Source organism: Gouania willdenowi, chromosome 10 (assembly GCF_900634775.1).
Source record: "Gouania willdenowi chromosome 10, fGouWil2.1, whole genome shotgun sequence".
NCBI classification, from domain to species: Eukaryota; Metazoa; Chordata; class Actinopteri; order Blenniiformes; family Gobiesocidae; genus Gouania; species Gouania willdenowi.
This window is the reverse complement of record NC_041053.1, coordinates 40,882,087-40,901,729: the sequence shown is the minus strand read 5'-3', so window position 1 is coordinate 40,901,729 and position 19,643 is coordinate 40,882,087. Positions and strand designations below refer to the sequence as shown.

At 38.0% G+C, this 19,643-nt stretch overlaps 2 protein-coding genes across 2 annotated transcripts in view; both read right to left on the bottom strand.

The window, feature by feature from the left end:
- Window positions 1-1,484: 1,484 nt before the first annotated feature.
- Window positions 1,485-11,567, bottom strand: emx3 (empty spiracles homeobox 3). Its single transcript, XM_028459937.1, has 3 exons — window positions 11,022-11,567; window positions 4,627-4,811; window positions 1,485-2,470 (listed from the first exon to the last, which is right to left on the bottom strand). Exons 1-3 carry the CDS (start codon window positions 11,350-11,352, stop codon window positions 2,306-2,308), a joined length of 681 nt encoding a protein of 226 aa, XP_028315738.1. The 5' UTR covers window positions 11,353-11,567; the 3' UTR covers window positions 1,485-2,305.
- Window positions 11,568-12,860: 1,293 nt separating this feature from the next.
- The window catches only part of gm2a (ganglioside GM2 activator), a 7,869-nt gene continuing 1,086 nt past the window's right edge, over window positions 12,861-19,643 (bottom strand). The window contains exons 3-4 of the mRNA XM_028459749.1: window positions 16,713-16,895; window positions 12,861-13,217 (exon numbers count right to left, since the gene is read on the bottom strand). Coding sequence (XP_028315550.1) covers window positions 13,062-13,217; window positions 16,713-16,895 — 339 coding nt within the window. The 3' untranslated portion in view covers window positions 12,861-13,061. The remainder of the gene's footprint in view (window positions 13,218-16,712; window positions 16,896-19,643) is intronic.

The window sequence follows — 19,643 nt, the reverse complement described above, 5'->3', positions numbered from 1 at the left end:
CAATTACAGCTTTTCTGAGGGCAGTAAAAATGTTTATTTTACACGTTATAAATACCACTAACGGCAGTCGTCAACACTCGGAAGTTGATCACAAGAAACGAGTAGATTCATTACACCATCTATGGTTCCTTTCATCACATATCAAGTGCATGTTTTATCAGTCATGTGACGAGTGTTGCTCTTTTTTAAAGTCTGTGAGGTGAGATTAAAACATGAAGCTCTCGTCCATAGTTTTCCTGTAAATATCCAAATATCACAAACAAAACAAGATTTAATTTAAAACAGAAAAAAAGCTGATTGTTTGGTTTTTTGATTTTACTGTATTTCTGTTTTGGATTTAAATCAGTGATACAATGTTTATTTATTATTTTGATTTGGTTTTAAAACGGAATAACCAAAGAACGAATAATACACTGATTTTAGACTTCCTATCTTTACCAGGGAGAACATATTTATTCCCAGTTATTGTTTTACTGAATTTTATTAATGAGCTTTATTTAATAGTTTTACTGCATTCTGATCATGTCACGTAGTAGTTAAGTTTGTAATTATGATGTCACTGAATGAGCTCTCCATGTACTATGACACATGTCAAACTCAAGGCCCAAAGAAAACATGAATATAGAGATATGAACTTTTTTTAAGATCGGCCAAAAAAAACACTTATTAATATTATAAGGATAATATAAAAAGAGATGTTAGTGTTACATCTAAGTGAGGGGTAAGAGAACAGGGAAGAGGGAGTCAGGGTAGGAAATGGAAAGGGTGCAGAAGAGTTGATTATTTTAAAGTGAGATGTGATGTTGTCGTTGTGTATATTGTGTCATGTGTGAAGCTTAGGTATAATGTTATATTTAAAACAGGTGTTTAGTTTAAACCCACTATCTACACATCGTATGTCGTCGTCATGCTTTACTGCTACTAACTGTCCCGTACTTTGTGTTTTACTTGGTTGTGTGCGAGTATCTTTAAAGTTTAATACATGTTTTATTGGTGTATTTAATATAATTTCTAATAAATACATTTATATCATGAGTGTTTTAATTGTCTTTCATCATCAATGTGCTTTAAAAAAAAGAATTTATTATTTTTTTTTTTTAATCGGCCTTTAATCCCATATTGGTCGATTCTACATGAATCATTGTGTGAATAAAACTCAATATTTGCAGGTACAGTTTTCCTGGTGTTTATATCGTACGATGGCAGTAATTTTTAATGTTAAACTGTTGAAAAAAAAAAATCTAAATTCTTGCAAACTCTTAATTTTCCTCAAATTATTAAATAAGATTTTCTTTAATTAAATAGAGATTTGTGACAAAATCAATAAAATTTAAAGTGAAACCCTGTTGGGACTGAAATCTGTCACTTATTGCTTGGATATTGTCAGTTTCTTACATATTGTGTATTTTATGTTTACGTAGAAGTGTAAACTATGGCAAAAAATATTGAAATTACTCATTTTCCAGCATAAAATCTGTGGCCCACTGGAGCTCTGTAATTGCCCCCCTGAATTAAAATGAGTTTGACACCCCTGTACTGTGATTTCAATTAAAAAATATATTAAAAAAAAAAGCAAAAACTGGTTTGTGAGCAGTGCTGGTGGAATACAGTAGAACTAATCACTGGTAAATAAAGCCCAATAAATATCTGCCTGTACTATACTATACTATACTATACTATACTATACTATACTATACTATACTATACTATACTATACTATACTGGTAAAATGATAAACATGGTGATATTACAGCCTGTGCACATGCAGTACAGGGATGCATTTACTCTGTATCCAAAATGTTTCCGGATGTTGACGAGTTTTAGTTTTTGTTTCACCCCCGTCCGCCGCCGTCTGTCGGCAGCAGACGCTCACACGCCGTCAGATGCAGCTTTGCCTTGCACTTTTTTTTTTTTCTCGGGATGCCACCACCGCCGCCGCCGTTTTGGCACCGATGCGTGAATTCAGTCACCAACAGCTGTGCCGCCCGCCGTTGGACTTTAGTTCTGAGCAACAGAAGCTGGGGCGGCGCCGTCAGTCCTCTGAGCGCCACAGGTCAACTTTAAATAATTCTGTGTTTGATGTGAACACTTTTATCTGTTGTTGTTTTCTTCCTGAAAGGGGGCGGAGCAAATGGCGATGAAGGCTGTTGATTGGTGGTGCGTTCAGGGTCCAACTTCCAAAGGAATGTTTCATTTGGACCCCCTTCTTATAAAGTGGATTTGCTTCCTCCGAAGTCTTAAAGTCATCCCCATGTGCGTCAGTGCCGCTCTGGGCGTGGCCTCAGTCCTGGCTGTGGGCGTGGCCTCAGTCGTCCTCTGTGAGCACGTCCACCTCGTCGCCCTGCTGCGTGGCCGCCCTCCAGCGGCTCACGTGCTGGCTGCCCTTCCTCTTCTGCTGAGCCTCTGGTGACTCCTCCTCCAACTTCTGACGCTTGTGCTTCGTGCGACGGTTCTGGAACCAAACCTTCACCTGAGACACAAACACACAGCGTGGTGTTAGCGTTAGCATTAGCTCACAATCCAAGCTGTTTCTATGATTGACACGTGGACACAAGGACCAACGCTCCAACAGCCGGAAAAACAACTTTATAACAACAGAGACGTATTAAGAATAGATCTGTTCCTGTCCTCTGTCTCAGACGTATAGAGCAGCGGTTCTCAATCTAGGGGTCGCGAGACACCAGGAGAGACTTGTCACCAAACTTTCCATATTTTAACCTATTTTCATCACTTTTTCTTACCATATTTTTGATTCTTTTAATGTATTTTTGCTACATTTCTCCCATTTCTGACACTTCTACATTACATTTTAATGTCTTTTCTACACATTTTTTTCACTTTCCAGACATGTTCATCACTTATAAACCATTTCTACCACTTTTACACCTAATGTCACATATATTGACACATTTATGTCACTTTTAACCATATTTAAACCCTTTTTACCACTTTTACTTTCCGTTTTTTGTCCACTCTATTTTGCAACTTTTAACCAATTTCTGTGATTTTCAAAATCCCATTTTTGGTCATTTTTATTTCAGATTCAGAATAGTTTGTTGTTTGTTCGGGAACAAATTTAAAATGTGAGCCTGTGGGTGAAGTTCTGCTAAAACGAGGATCTTTAAAACTGTTTGAAATCATTAAAAAGGTTTAAAACTTAATCTTTTAAAGCTGCTGCTGAAAAATGTGTTTGACAAACAAAGTCTCATCGTTTTTATAGAAAAGTCGACATAAATCTGTTTCATCTGTGTTTGGAAAACATGTAAAACGTGTCAGACGTAACGACAAGTGTGATTTAAAGCCTCTGATCTGTGTGTGTGTGTGTGTGTGTTTTCAAGGTGTCCAAATGAAATGATGAATTATTCGTGGTTCCTCGTAAATGGCGCTCTCATCCTCAGACTCACGGCGTTCCCATGAGTCACAGTGAGTTTATGGAAGCGTCACAGACAGGAAATGGATCGTCACAGACAGGAAATGGATCGTCACAGATGCTGACTCAAAGTCACGTGAGCCGAAAACACTCAACGCAGGAGACAGGAAGCAGTTTGTGGCGAGACGAACAGTTTTCATTTTAGGACGTCTTCAGGTCTCAGAGTGAGGTATCATGACTCAGCAAAACATCTATCAAATGAAACCGCCTCAGGCTTCAAAATAAAGTCATCAGACTCAACGGCCTCAGTCCGTAAAACACGACATGGCATTTTATTTTGAAGGAACCGGAAGTACACATGATGAAGTTGAAAACCTGTTCTTTCATTTTATTTATAAAAATGTAAGATTAATCAATGTATTGTTTGATTAATGAATAAATTAATACGTTGATAAATGTGAACCTTTCAAAATAAATAGAAAATAAGAGGTTTCAACTTTACTCTCATATCTGAATCAGCGCATATTGATGACGCCATGTTATTTACTGTTTCTACTAAATACATCATGTCATATTTTATGTCCTTAGGCCACTGAGTCTGATGACTTTTATTTTGAATATTGAGGACGTGTCATTTGACTGAGGTTTTGCTGAGTCATGAGTCCGTCTGGTCTGATAAATGACAGATACCTGATGATACCTCACTCTGACACCGGAGAACGTCCTAAAACAGGGGTGTCAAACTTTTAGTTTAGGGGCCAAATACGGACCAGTTGGACCACATGTGGGCCGCAGTTTTAGGTTGGAAAACAAACAATTTCAACATTAATGTGCCCAAGTTTGCACTTCAAGTTATAAGTTAGACATAAAGTATAGAAGGCATCAACAATATTAAATCAATAAGTGACAGATAGTTAAATGTCCTTTGATGTTTCATTATTATTATTTTTTTATTTATTTTGGGAAGATTTTGTGGATTAATTTGAGGAAAAATTGCAGGATTTTGGACAACAACAACAAGTGAATTATTTGGTAATTTACACAATGATTCATGTTTTCTCTTATATTTTCACTTTCTCCTGCGGCCGAATCGGATGCTCTGACGGGCCGGATTTGGCCCCCGGGCCTTGAGTTTGACACGTGTCCTAAAATGTACACCGTACGAACGTGTTTCAAAGCAGCGTCACACGGGTTTACGGGTGAACGTCGGGTAAAGGTGAGTTCAAGATAAACAGAAAAAGGGGCGTGTCCTGTACCTGCGTCTCCGTCAGACACAGCGTGCTGGCCAGCTGTTTACGCTCCGCTCCGACCACGTAGTGATTCTTCTCAAACGCTCGCTCCAAACGCAGCAGCTGACACGGAGAGAACGCTGTACGGATCCGTTTGGGTTTCCTGGAGAACGGGCCGTGGAGGAGCAGGTTCTCTGCTCCGCTGTCCTCTCCTTCAACAAACAAACAAACAAACATGATAAACAATCAAACAAATAACAAACAATCAAATGTTAATAAAACAAACTAACAATCATGAATAAACTGAACAGTATCACATTTTAAACAGAATAAATTGACATTAAACAGTTTTGAATTCAACTCGAACTTTTCAAACTCAGACTTAATGAACTTTTCCTCCAGAATTAAACCTTTAAACGATGATAAATGATAAATCTGCTGTTTGTCATATTTTCTCAGAGTGAGACGAGCAGCAGACGAGGAAACCTTCTGCTGTTTGTCTGCTTTAAAAACAACAGTTTGTGTTTTTTTAGTCGACGGCTGTAATTTCAGACGCTGAAAGTCTGAGGAATGTCTGTCCAACGTTTACGAGCTCAACGATGAAGAAGATTCTACGCAGTGAGAAGGAAACGTGTTTAAAGAGCTTTATTTAATGAGAACCATCATTGAAGTCCTTCAGACAAAGAACACACTCAACACAACAGAATGTTTAAAGAAAAAACTACTTTGGGACAAAGTTTCATCATTTTTCTTCTGATTTAATCCATTAAAACATTTCTTTTAAATCAAACTTCAGGTTAAACTTCATTTCCTCAATAATTTAAGGAAATAAAACATTAAACCAGTGATTAATTTCAGTAATTTTGTGTCATTTTTGTCAACTCTAACTCTAATTTGGTGAAAATGTTTATTAAGACAACAAAACATTTTCAGATTACTGAAATATTTACTTTAAAAATGTAAAAAATAATTGAATTTATTTATAAATTCTGATCAGAATCAGTATTAATGTCTATTAGGCAAATAAAATATTTGAAAAACTTTGAACTGTTTTTACATTTCTTTAGTTTTTCTGCCACATTTCAAAGATTGAACAAAATAATCAAAAGTTTGAAATAACAAATGAGCTGAAAATGAAGGAGTATTTTTTTTGGTCACTTTTGTCATTTCAGTAAATAAAAAAAAATGGAAAAACTGCAAAATGCCTTTTGTGTCATTTAACAAACGCTTCAAATAAATCTGAGAAATCATCCATAAATTATTATTTTAGCCAAGTGAGGTGTGTGTGTGTGTGTGTGTGTGTGTGTGTGTAACGCTGCAGGCTTTTATCTCGTTGATGCAAACTGCTGAGGTCATATTTGCGTAAAACAGCGAAACAAAAGCTGACGCGGGAAAAATTGTAACATTCAGGAGGCGCGAACACGTGCGCTAAAAAGAACCTTCGTTACCTCGGGCTCGTATTTCCCTCTGGGTTTTACCGACAGGTTGGAACCGAAGCGCTCATTTGTTTATCAGACGAGGAATCGTGAGACGGCCGAGCTCCACAAACCGACGTCGGCGCCGCATTTTGTCCGTTTAGTAAAATACCAAGAAAAACCGCGCGCGTATTTACATGAAGACAAAGCTCGGCCGAGCAGCCGATGACACGCCACACGCAAAAATCAAAGAGTGGCGGCGAACAGAGAGGCGTTCTGACAGCGCTAGCATCTACCAGAACACTTTCATATGCAAAGCTGCGGACATGGAGCGTGCAAATGTTTCTGTTGATCGACAAATGAACGTTTGGTCAGAATGATGCCAGAAATCTACCAGTAACCGCCAAACGAAGACAAAGAGTCTGCAAACGTTTCTGAGGGTTCGTCTACGCCATCGCCACGGGAACAGTTGGAGCTTCAAAATAAAGTCTCCTGCTTTCCCGTCACGTAGTCAAAACTGGAAAAAGACAAAACATTCAACGATCCAACAAATGTTTGAGGGAAAAACGTGCGTTAACAGCTCTGTGTGATCATTCATTCACACATTCAACTCAACTTTATTTATACGGCGCAAATTACAACAAAGTCTCTCAGTGCGCTTAATATAAAAATATAAAGTTCACAGTAAGAAAGAAAGAACCCAACAAGATCCACTCGTCTAAAGCAGTGGTTCTCAACATTTTCAGCCCCCAAAATAAAGGTCACATAGAGCGGGGACCCCCACTGTAGCTGAAGGTGGTTGAACACAGACATGAACATTGAAGAACAGTCATGTGGAGACAGGACCATCTATAAGGGGGAATAAAGGGGAGATTTTTGGGGTCCAACCATAAAGTCAGTAAAATGATGGTCCATTGTTCTATGAATCTGTGATAACCACATTTATTTATTCATCTGAATAATATCCACTGTTATCCAGGAACGTTTATTATTATTATAGTCATATTAAAGATGGAAATCATGGTTTTAATCACTAATAAAATGGTTCAAAGTGACCAAAAATGGTGGAAAAGGAGGTGAAATGGGATTTTAAAAACCACAGAAATTGGTTAAAAGTCACAACTTAAAGTAGACAAAAACAGACAGAAAAAGTGATAAAAATGGTTCAAAGTGTCAATATTGGAACAATTAGTTTAAACGGACAAATAATGGGCATGATAAATAGTGAATGTGGCTAAATTGACAATAAATAATCATGAAATATGGTAAAAAGAGGTTAAAAGGGTCAATATATGTGACATTAGGTGTAAAAGTGGTAGAAATGGTTTCTAAGTGTTGAACATGTCTGGAAATTAGAAAAAAATGTGTAGAAAAGTCATTGAAATGTGATGTAGAAGTGTCAGAAATGGGAGAAATGTAGCAAAAATACATTAAAAGGAGCAAAAATATGGCAAGAAAAAGTGATGAAAATAGGTTTAAATATGGTGAGTTTGGTGGAGTAAAAATAAGCAAAAAAAATTGGCTCAAATTGGTCATAAAATATTCTTATTCCCAATGTCTCACTATTACAAATGAGGTCCTCCAGACCCCAAGCTTGAGAACCCCTGATCTAAGACAGAGACGGTTATCTTCTATCAAAGGGGGCGGGCCCACAAACATGTGATTGTATCTGATCTGAGGGTCACATGATCAACATTAAGAATAACACCAATCAGAAGCATTAACATGGGAAACAACAAGAGTTTGTGTGTTTTTGTTGTTTTGTAATTTTTCTTTGTGTATTTTGCGCGTTTTTGTTGTAATTTTGCATATTTTTGTTGTCATTCTTTTCTGTTGTTATTGTTTTGTGTGTTCCGAGTAATTTTGTGCATATTTGGAGTAATTTTTGCAAATGTCTGTTGTCGTTTTGTATATTCTTTATTTCTTTATTTGGAGTCACATTCTGTGTTTTTGGAGTCATTTTGTCTTATATTTTTTCGTCATTCTGTATAATTTTGTTGTTGTTAAGTCATTTTGTGGATTACCTTTAATTAAACCTTCCTTTGTCCTCAGATAAACGCTGATTAAAATCACTGAACTGAATAATTAAGAATTAAATACGTTTCCAAAGCGTTAAACGACAAAAATCACAACTTGGTTCGACGACCAAAAATTGTTCAATAGTCACCAAAAGAAAAGGAGAATTATCACTAATGAGATGCTTCCAAAATAAAAGCCTTTACCATGAAGCGCTACGTGCTAAGCTAACCAAACTATGACTTCTTCCCACGCTCAGAGAAAGAAAAACATTTACCGTCTGCAACATCTTCTCCCTCTAACGCAACACAAAACAGACAAAAAATACTAAATACATGTTTAAAAACACACAATAACACCAAAAAAGAGAGAGAAAATAAGGGAAAATACAAAAGTGACAACAAAAACATAAAACAACATAACAATAACATCAGAAAAATAAAATAACAATAAAAAAAACAACACCAAAAAGACTCAATATGAGCTACAACACATTTTTAATCAAACAAAACAACACAAATACACAAAAGACAAAATGACACCAAAAATATCATCTTCAAATGTCTTTCCTGTCACATAAACACATGCAGTCGACACAAACAACCAAAAAACAGAAAAAGGACAATATCGCTATAAAACTTGGTTCTACTCATTTTTAAATCTACTTAATTGACTCTATAGGAGAACATGCAAACCCCACACGAAAAACATGTTTCTTAGAATTTGTTGAAAAAACAGGAAACTGATTTTTTTATTTTCAAAAGTCGACTCAAAAACAGATTCAATCTTAGGTTTTCTTTTGAACAAACATAACATTTTCTATTATTTCTCAAAGGAGCAACTTGTTTTAATGAGAATCATAGAAACCCTCCACCCAAATAAAAAAAAAAAAACGAGAACGCTCAAAAACACATCAAATATGAGTTCCACATCTTCAACGATTGTTCATGTTTGTACTTTAATTTGAAGGTTGATCTGATTAAAAAATTAATAGAAAATAAAAGTCTGAGCATGAAAGATGATTTATGATTAATTAAATTAAATTAAAACAAAATTACCTTCTGATCACGATGAAGTCTGAGATTAAATTTGCATTGATCAAGCAAAGAAATAAAATCATATTTCAGAAGTGTCATAAAAGAGGAAATCTGACCTTCTTTGTGTCTTAGTGTTGTTGAATATTACAGACATGATAAACCTCTAAAAACAAAGTTTTTCATTTGAATGTTGAACATTTCATCAAATCACACATCATTTCAATTATTCTATTTCTAATCCCTTTCTTTATTTTGTGTGCATCGTTCCTCACATTGTTACAACATTCTGGGTTTAACTTGATGCTAAATACGAATTTACAATAATTATTCTACCTAATTTACATATTTAAAATGTGTTATTTGTTTTAAAATGTATTTTCTTCATGGATTATCTGTATTTTTATCTTGAGGCTTTAAAAAACGTTATTTTGTGCATTTGTTAAAGCATTTATTCAAGAAAGAATCACTTTACACTAGTTTCTACTTGTGTGTATTTGGTTTATTAAAAGCATATTTTACTAGAAAACGCAATTTTCTCACGACATTCTGACAGGTTAATGATCCATCAAATGAGAAGAGAACATGATTGTTACATTGATTTCAGACTTTTTTGTTATTTTGAACTGGAATCGGTTTATTTTTACTCGGTTTTAATCCGACAGGCCGCAGATGAAGCCTCGGGTCTCCGTTACTACGGAGGCCGCTTTTGCGATCGGAGAATCGGTCAAAGCGCGGATGAAACTAACGGTTGGTGTCGCTGGAAGAACAAATAAAAAAAATAATGAAAAATCAAACAAAAACAACTGATTATTAAATAAATAAAAACGGAATCCTTTCGACGTGTGACTAAATGTATAACAAACAACAAAAATAACAAATACACATTAATATTATATGAATATAAAGCATTTTAAAATTTAAATCGAAATGTTTTTTCATTCTCCCTGCCCCGCCTATTTACATCACTTTCACTTTTAAAATTTGATTTAATGCTTAAAATATAAAAATGGAAGCAAACTTTAAATTAAAACAGCTCGTTGACAAGAAACGTGTTATTATTGTTACTGAATCTTCAGCGGCATGAAATGAATCACACGCACACATAGTGCGCGTGCGTGCGTTCTCCTTTATATTGATTCCTTGAGACTTCTTTAAGGATATCTGACGATTATTTTTATTTTAATGTCTTGAATAAATATACATCTTATATATTTTTAATAAATATAAATATATAATATAAATAGAATTCAGTTACTGTTGCTGAACTTTTTTCACTCACTTCTGAATCTTTTTTATTATTTTAGAGAAAACCCGTTAAAGTCTGTATAAAGATATATCATTTAATAATTATTCTTTCTCTCAGGCTCATATTTTCTAATTCCATTATTTATCAAATAAAACCTCAGCGGTTTCAGCAGCAACAAATACATAGAAATGAGACGAAACGAATAGAAAATAATATAATTAAGGGTTTAAAAAGGGAAAAAAAAACTTTTGGAAAGTGATACAAATATGTTAAATATGTTGTAATTATTATTGTTTGTGGGGTTTTTTATTCTTTTTGATTAAAATAAGTGTGTTGTATTCTGATGATGATGAGATGGTTTTCCTCCCTGAGGAGAACCTGCACATTGCGTGGAGCCTTAAAAACTTTTGTTAAGCGATACAAATATATTATGATTATTATTGTTGTTGTTCTTAGTGTTTGTGGATTCTGAATTATATCCCTGTGTTTTTTCATCACTGTATTGCTGTTGTTATTTTAATCCTATTAAAGTGTCTGAGTTTCTGGAAAAGCGTTTTTTAATAGAATGTATTATTAATATTATTATCTAGTTCCTTCGGATTAATAAAGAACAATCAGGGACTAATGAGTGAGTTATTCTCTGATATTAGGAGATGTTTCTCCTCCCTGTGAGAGGAGAACCTGCACATTGCGCAGCCGGAGCCTCACCTTGGTACCGGTGTCCCAGATAGCGGCTCCGCAGCAGCCACGGGTAGAAACCCAGCGCGTCCCGGTGCGGGGCGAAGAAGCTCTGCGGAGATACCTGCGCGGGAAGCTGCAGCGGGTGCGTGTGCGTGGCGGCCTCCTGCAGCAGCAGCTCCGGCCCGGACGGGAACACCGCGCGCCCACCGCCCGTCCCCGGGAAGGAGGCGAACACGGAGGCCGGGTGCTGGTGCAGGGAGTCCGGGAAGCGGAGCGCGGTGGGTCGGATCGGTTCCTCCGGTTCTTTCCCGACCAGAGACTCGATGCTGAAGCACTTCTTGGAGCTGCGCTGGAACATGGTGCTGGTCAGGGTCCTGGTCCCACTGGTCCCATCACTCTACTGGTCACCTCACCTGGACTCTCCTCTAGTCTCACCTGTGCGCGGGCACGACTCTGCCCGCTCCGCACAGGCACGCGCGCGCACGCACTTAAACAACCAAACCAACTATTAACGAGTGTCCAGGAGCGCGTCCTCGTGCCTCACATGCAGACAGCAGGTCTCGTGCAGTCTGCTGGTGGTGCTGAGCTGCACGAGCGCGGATACCTGCCCTGCCCTGGAGGTGCGCCGCGCATGCGCCCAGGCACGCGGCACGAGAGAGCCATTCCATTGATTCTATTGGCGCGGAGGAAGATGATGAGTGGCAGTTATTAGTAATTAATAAACATTTAGAATCTCATCAAAACAAATAGAAACTTCTTTATTTAATCATGTCACACACGTGCTCTCTGGTTCCAATGTTTGAGATCTACAATAAATAAATAAATAATAAAACAGCAGAGAATTTAAAAATGAGGAAATTTGAAAAAGACGCTGTAGACAAAGACGTTTTTAATCTATTCTTTATACGTCTATGACAAAGAACAGGAACAGATCTATTTTTCAATACGTCTGTAATGAAGGACAGGAACAGATCTATTCTTTATATGTCTGTGTCAGAGTTCAGTTTAAAGAGAAATAAAGGTGACGTTTGTTGTGTAAACACAAAGGTGTGTGTGCGGTGAACGATGGACCAATCAGAGGTCAGAGGTCAGACGAGCTCCGCCCTCTTTTTTTTTTTTCTCTCGTGGTCTCACATCCTGTCAGAGCTTTAACACAATTCTTCACTTCATCACCACCTGTCGTTACTCAGTGCTGCCCCTTCAAAATAAAAGCACAGCTATAGAAATATGAAGCAGCCGCTGTACAGACTGAGTCAGAAACACGTTTTCACTCCGTCTCTGTTTGCCTTTGGACTGGTGGAGGGACACCAACCCCTTCAGGATGTCCACAAAGCCCCGCTCCCCTGCTGAGGCCCGTGTGAACCTTTCAGCTCCGCCCCCTCCTCGTGTTAATTATCATCCCGCTCGCCTTTGATCGAAGGCGCTCATTAGCATCTATTAATTTAGCCTCTGGCGTTTGGTGGGCGGCTGAAAGGAGGAATTAAGTGGTGAGAGTCATTGTGCGACGCCGCTAACGGCCTGGAGCGGCTAACTGATGCTAAGCCCTCTTAGAGTGGAGGAGCTCCGCCCACTCATTAGGAACACACACAGGAAGTGACTGCAGTGCCAACTTCCTTTAACGCACTCTGATGTGTGTCTGAGCAGTGACGGTTCACACCTGGAGTACAAGGTCCACCAGGAGGACAAGGAGACACTGAAGGAAGTGATCAAACTGGTCACATGATCAGAAGGATATTAGTGTTAATAACACACTCTGGAAAATACACTTCTGTAATACACGACTCAGGTGTTCACACACACACATTCATATACACATTCACGCACTCACACACAGATGCACGTACAAACATGCACACACACAACACACAGTTTTAAATCTCATTTTTTATTGGAAAATTAAAAACATTTGAAACAGAAAAATATTCTCATTTAAAAACATTGTCGTCCAATCAGAAGGCTGTTCATTAAAATAAAGAACAGAAGATTAAAATAGTCAGACCCATAATCATCATTAAAGTACAGCAGGGTTATTTAAAGACGTGAAGCAGAAGTAATCAGATTACTCCATCAGTCTGACTTAATGGACATGGACACTTTGAGGCATCCCAGCTCCTTTCCCAGTGCTCCCAGTACGCCCTGAACCCTGTAATTCCCATTGGTCAACCAGTACGGCAGGTCCAGTTTAGGGAGGAAGAAGTTGGATTGAGGCAGGGAGTAGGAGCCCTGTGGTGACACACACACATACACACACACACACACACACACACACACACACACACACACACACACACACACACACACACACACACACACACACACACACACACACACACACACACACACACACACACACACACACACACACACACACACACACACACACACACACACGTACGTCTTGTCAATCCAAAGATGTGGTTGGTTTTCTACAGGTGTATTAATTAATCAAAATATTTATTTCTTAGTTTGTTCGATAGGGACAATGAACAATAATCAACTTCTTTGTATACAGCAATTAACATTATCCTGAAAATAGCATTAGCCTAGCATTAGCACTAACCTAACATTAACAATAGCCTAGCAATTGCATTAGACTAGCAATAGCACAAACCTAACATGAGCATTAGCCTAGCAATAACATTAACCTACTATTAACACTAACCTAGCATTAGCATTAACCTTGCAATAGCATTAACCTAGCATTAGCACTAACAATAGCCTAGCAATTGCATTAACCTAACATTAGTATTGACTAACATTAGCATTGACCTAGCAATAACATTAACCTAGTATTAGCACTAACCTAGCATTAACAATAGCCTAGCAATAGTATAAACCTAGCATTAGCACTAACCTAACATTAGCATGAACCTAGCAATAACATGAACCTACCATTAACACTAACCTAGCATTAACATTAACCTTGCAACAACATTAGCCTAACATTAGCACTTACCTAGCAGTTGCCTAGCCTGAACACTAATCTAGCATTAACCAAGCAATCACACTAACCTTGCATGAACCTAGTAACAGCATTATCTTAACATTACCATTAACCTAGCAATAGCATTAGCACTAACCTATAATTAGCATTAGCCTAGCAATGATATTAACCTAGCATTAGCACTAACCTAGCATTAGATTACTAATAACACCAACCTAGCAACCATCCATTTTCATACCCGCTTATTCCCGTTTAACAGGGTCGCGGGGGTCTGCCGGTGCCAATATCCGGCTCTCATAGGGCGCTGGGCGGGGGTACACCCTGGACAGGGCGCCAGTCCATCACAGGGCCCAACCTAACATTAGCTCAGCAATAGCATTAGCTTAACATTAACAATAACCGAGCAATAGCATTAACCTACCATTATCCTAGCATTGGCATTATCCTAACAATAGCATTAACCAGTGACGTGCAGTCAGGGTAGGCAGTGCCTCCCCAAGGGTGAATTGATATTTTGATTATTTATTTTAATTATAATATGATTATAATTTTTTTCCCCTTTCCGATGGCCTACAGTACCTATACGTTTGAAAGTTTGTGCTTTTTATAGCCCAAATGACTAAACAGCGCTATTTCCTGGTACGGCAGAGACGCTTCACAGTCTCACTCCACTGTAAGGTAGGAGGAGGAGCCAGGAGGAGGCCACACCCTCTCCCATAGGCACGTTGCTATCTGCCTTTGGCCCTCATAGCGTGTTTTTATGTGTTTGTGCAGTCAGTTCTCCAAGATGAAAATCAACCGTGCTATGCTCAATGCTATACGTACGTTCACAGTGCATTAGTGAATTGATCCAGCGTGGCTGCTGCTACGTTCTCTAGCTAGTGGGCGGGATAACACTACAGTCAGGATGACAGCACTAGAGACGATAAAGAAACTTTCTTTTGAGGAAAACCTACAGCTTTTAAAAGATGGAGACCAACACCTGAGCTACCAGAGCTTCAGCTAAGCTAAGGTCAGAACATGTTTTATACTTTCCACAGAGAGTGGTACAAATGGTTGTTGTCATTTTCTCCATGTTTCTGTGTTTCCAACACAAACAACAGATGTGCTGCCGTGTCATGAAATATATCTTGTTGGGAGAGTATGGAGACTATATTAAATAATAGTTCATGTTTCTTTAATGTTGTTTATGATGTTGATTTTGTTAGATTAACACTTGCCAGCAGAAATATATGGAATTGTCATTGGTGGTCTCGATTTGCAACGCCCTGCCTACCCAACACTAGTGGTCACGGCACGTCACTGGCATTAACTTACGCATGAACCTAGCATTAGCATTAACCTAGGATTAAAGGTGCAGTCTGCAACTCTTATAAAAGTGACTTTTTGTCATATTTGCTAAAGCTGTCACTATGTAAGGACAGCTTTACATCAAACTAGTAGTTTGTGTGAAAAAAACAGATTCATTGAGCCCCGCCCCTTGCTGCTCCTGCAGCCTTTGGCAGATTACCGGATTGCACCGCGACCGAGCAAAAAGAACCAATCAGAGCCAGGATTGTGTTTGATGGGCTGTCTGACAGTTGTTGCTCACAGGCCCCGCCCCTTTCCCGGAGCTGTAACGCCGTCTTTTTTACAGTGTATGGTCTGGAGGAGTAGAAGATGGAATTGGTGACTTTTCTGCTTGAAAGGTAATTATTGCTGCTTGATTTACATTATGTTGGATTTGTAATTGTTTCATTAGAACTCTTTGGCGCAGGTGTTCATGTGTGCGCAGCAGCCTCCGTGTGGGCTGCTGTAAGTGACACTGTTGTTGCTACTGCTGAGGTGTGTGCACCATGAGAGAGAGAAGCGCTGAAGTAATATGCTTTTAACAGAGTATGTTTTATTACTGCGATGTTGCTGTCGGACTAACGTTAGCTTGTTAGCTCCTCTGAGGGAGGGACTTTGGAAAGTTTGGAGGCAGGGCAAGAGAGCAGCGGGGAGGGAGGGATCTGAGAGTTGCGGACTGCACCTTTAACGTGGCAATAGCTTAGCATTAACATCACCCTTACATTAGCATAGAATTAACATATACCTAGCACTGGATTAGCATTAGCACTAGCCTAATAATAGCCAAGCCGATAATATAATCCTTTATTCAGCAACAAAGCAGGATAACAGAAGAAACTCACTCAGTGCAAAATTAGATTAGAAAAAATATGAAAGTTAAAAAAAAATTAACCCTCTGTGAAATAATTCAGAAGAATTGATGAAAATTGTTCAAATAGGATCTGAAATAATCTAAATAATGTGTAAAAAAACTGAAGAAAGTCGAAAAAGGTTGAAAAAGTTCAAATGAGTTCAAATAAGTTGAGATAAGTTGAAGGTTTTTAGATGAAAGTGAACAGTTGAAATTGATTGATGAATGGCTGATGCAAAATGAATGGGAAACAAAAAGTAGAATCATTCAAAAAAAACTTAAAGATGTCCTGAAATTTCAGAAAATTTTAATACAGTATATCACTTGTATTATGGTTGAAAATTGTGGGAGTAGTTTGAGCGTATGGAAGATTATTAATAAAATAATAAATAAAGTATACAGATAACTATAGTGAGGATGCCTCCTCTAACAGAAAAACACAATTAAAACATGACAAAGAAGTTAAACGTCAATCAGACGATAAATTAAATAAATAATCATTATGTTATATATAATTTTAAAATAGACGCAGGATGATAAATGTGTTTTATCTTGATGTTCCTGTGTTTGTCTGACTGTGTGTTGATGGACTCACAGTTTTGAAAGGGCAATGGCAGGGCAGCCCGTAGCTGTGTAGAGGCTCAGGACAGTCCTGACCAGGTGGGATCAGCTGGTCCAGGATGTCACACCCGTCCTCATAGTGACAACTACCCAGGTTCTCCAAGCAGGGAACCTTCACCCAGATACCTGCCACCTCCTTCTCCAGGGTCACGTTCACCTGACACACACACACACACACACACACACACACACACACACACACACACACACACACACACACACACACACACACACACACACACACACACACACACACACACACACACACACACACACACACACACACACACACACACACACAGTTCCTAATGTGTCCACAGGAGGGCGATGATGTCACTGATTAGAATGACAGAACAAACAAAGGACCTGTATTCACAAGGCAAATACGTATTTGGTCATTGAAAATTGAAAAAATTTGCAAAAATGACAACCTGTATCTGGATTTGTTGACAAGTTTGTTCTTTTTACTAATTAAAGGTTACATATCATGCTATTTTTCACCATCATCTCCATTTGTTCTAAGAACCCCAAAAATATAGTATTTGAGGTTTATTTCCCTAAACTCGCCTGTTTTCCTGAGTTTTGTCCTCTGAAAAGTCACTTTCTGACCAACTCTACACAAACATGCTAATTTGCAGCCTACTTATGCATATTCATGAGTGGGCGTGTCTATAGACAGTACACTGACTCCCCGCACGGTGACGTAGGGCCAGAGGACGGCCCACCCTCCTCCTCCCACCCACTCCGTAGCTGAGCTCATGCTGCTTTATAAACACGATACAGAGCATGGGGGCGGGGCGTTCACCGGTACATACATAAACTGTAGAAAATACATACATAGCACTGTGCTAAGGACGCTGAAATGCTCAACTGTCTGTTTACATGTCAATCATGACAGAGCGCTTCATGGAGGCGGGGCTTCTCCAGCTCAGTGCCACGTCAAATTCATCATCAAAGTGGGAACGTGTCATCAAATTGTAGCGAGGTGTTAGGGCTCACCCTGCAATCACCCTCTAACTAACGATTGAGGAAATCAATGAAAAAAAACACTTTGATCATGTGTATAAAGCCCTAATAGCACTTTATGATGTTTAAAGCACAGAAAGGTTAATTTAGCGTAACATGGGCCATTTAAACTGAAAGTAATAATGCGGGAAAAACAGAAGACTGACCTTGACCTTAAATGACATTGACATTTACTGTACATTGAAAGAAAATGTTGTTCAATGGTACCAGTGGGCAGGTAATAGGGAACATCATGTGACATCATGAACTTTGACCCCTACTGATCTTTTTACTGGTAGGTCGTACAGCTTCGGTCCAATTATATAAAATATTCCACTTGAGATGAACTTTTCACATAGTAACTAGTAACTCTTACTATTTAATTGAGCTAATTTTTTTTTACTTGTACTTGAGTATTTTATGTATGACTTACTTGTACTTATTTCAATCAAGTAACAGTACTTCTACTTGAGTAGGATATACCAGTCCTCAAACACCTCTGGTAAAAATAACAATTCTAGACATTATCTACAGTTGAATTTTCACATGTTAAAAACAATTGTAACTAATGAAAATGTATTTTTCCATTTTGGATATCAACAATTGCATTCTGGAAATGTGGGAGGGGTCAGATTAAATGCAAGTATATATTATTTTAAATAGTGGAAAGACTTATTCTGATATCTATAATTCAATTCTGACTAGTTATAAAAGGAATTGTAAATATCTAAAATAAAGTTGTTTTCACTAGTTACAATTATATTGTAGATATCTGAAATTACATATTTACTAGTTTCAATTCCGAACTGACATATCAGGAATTTAATTTTGACTAATCAGAATTTAATTTTAAACATATCTACTATTCCATTTATGACATCTGAAATGTAACAACAATTGTAGATATCAACAATTAGAATTGCAACTAGTCAAAATTATATCGTAATAATGTAAAGTTGGAATTAAAACATGTCAAACTTGAATTATAGATATCTACAGTTGTAAGTTCTGCTACTGATTAAGAGGTTATGTAATGAATCTAGATTAGCTCTTATCGCGCTAACTTCCAAGATTAAATCAGTGTGTGCTGGACTATGAAGCTCACTAACATTTTACGGAGCTAAATCACCATGGTAACTTATGCTAAACGACTTGCCTGCTCGCAAGCAAGTTTTCCTCTGGCTAGGATCTGAGCGAGTGCTAAAGTCCCGCCTCCTGACCAATCACATCCATTAGAAAACGAGCTGTCCAATAAAAGGTGATGTGTGAGCACGTCACTGTGTAGATCTGATCTGATGCTGACAGGAGAGAGAATATTTAGACATTGATGCATCCTATAGGAAAGATATAGATTTATATCTGATGGACTGATAAAGTAAAATCAATCAAATATGTCAGCTGATAAAGCCTGTGTGCATCGGGCGCTTTCACACCAATAAATTAATTCATTCATTCATGTATGTATTCTGTGCTGATGTAAATAGCCTCAGTCCTGTAGATAATATAAATATATAAATCTGACTGTGTGATTGGTCAGACGTTGTAATATCCACCTCCGTCACTAGAGAGCGCCGGTTAACCAGACTGAAATCAACACGCTTACCTCAGCCTGTTGTTATCTAGATTCATAGGACAGCTTCTGTCTGACGGAGAATGTTTGGTTCGGTGAAGCCCGCTAACGGAGATTAATCCAGGATATAAATATCTAGATTTGTAACTTAGGCCCTTAATGTTAAAAACAGTCATAATCGTGCTGATGTCATGGTTTCACCATCAGAACCACTTTAGATCAAACTGAGCCATAATAAAAAATGATAAAATGATGATAAATAATCACATGTTTTCTTCTAATGACTGTGTTTTATAAAGAGTTTAGACTTTATTTCACGTCTTTGTAGAT

Coding starts and splice junctions, on each gene's coding strand:
- emx3 (XM_028459937.1), bottom strand. CDS start 11,352: ATGTTCCAGCGCAGCTCCAAGAAGTGCTTCAGCATCGAGTCTCTGGTC. Junction 4,812..11,021: donor TCTGGGACACCGGTACCAAG/GTGAGGCTCCGG, acceptor TGTTTGTTGAAG/GAGAGGACAGCGGAGCAGAG. Junction 2,471..4,626: donor TGTGTCTGACGGAGACGCAG/GTACAGGACACG, acceptor TTTGTGTCTCAG/GTGAAGGTTTGGTTCCAGAA.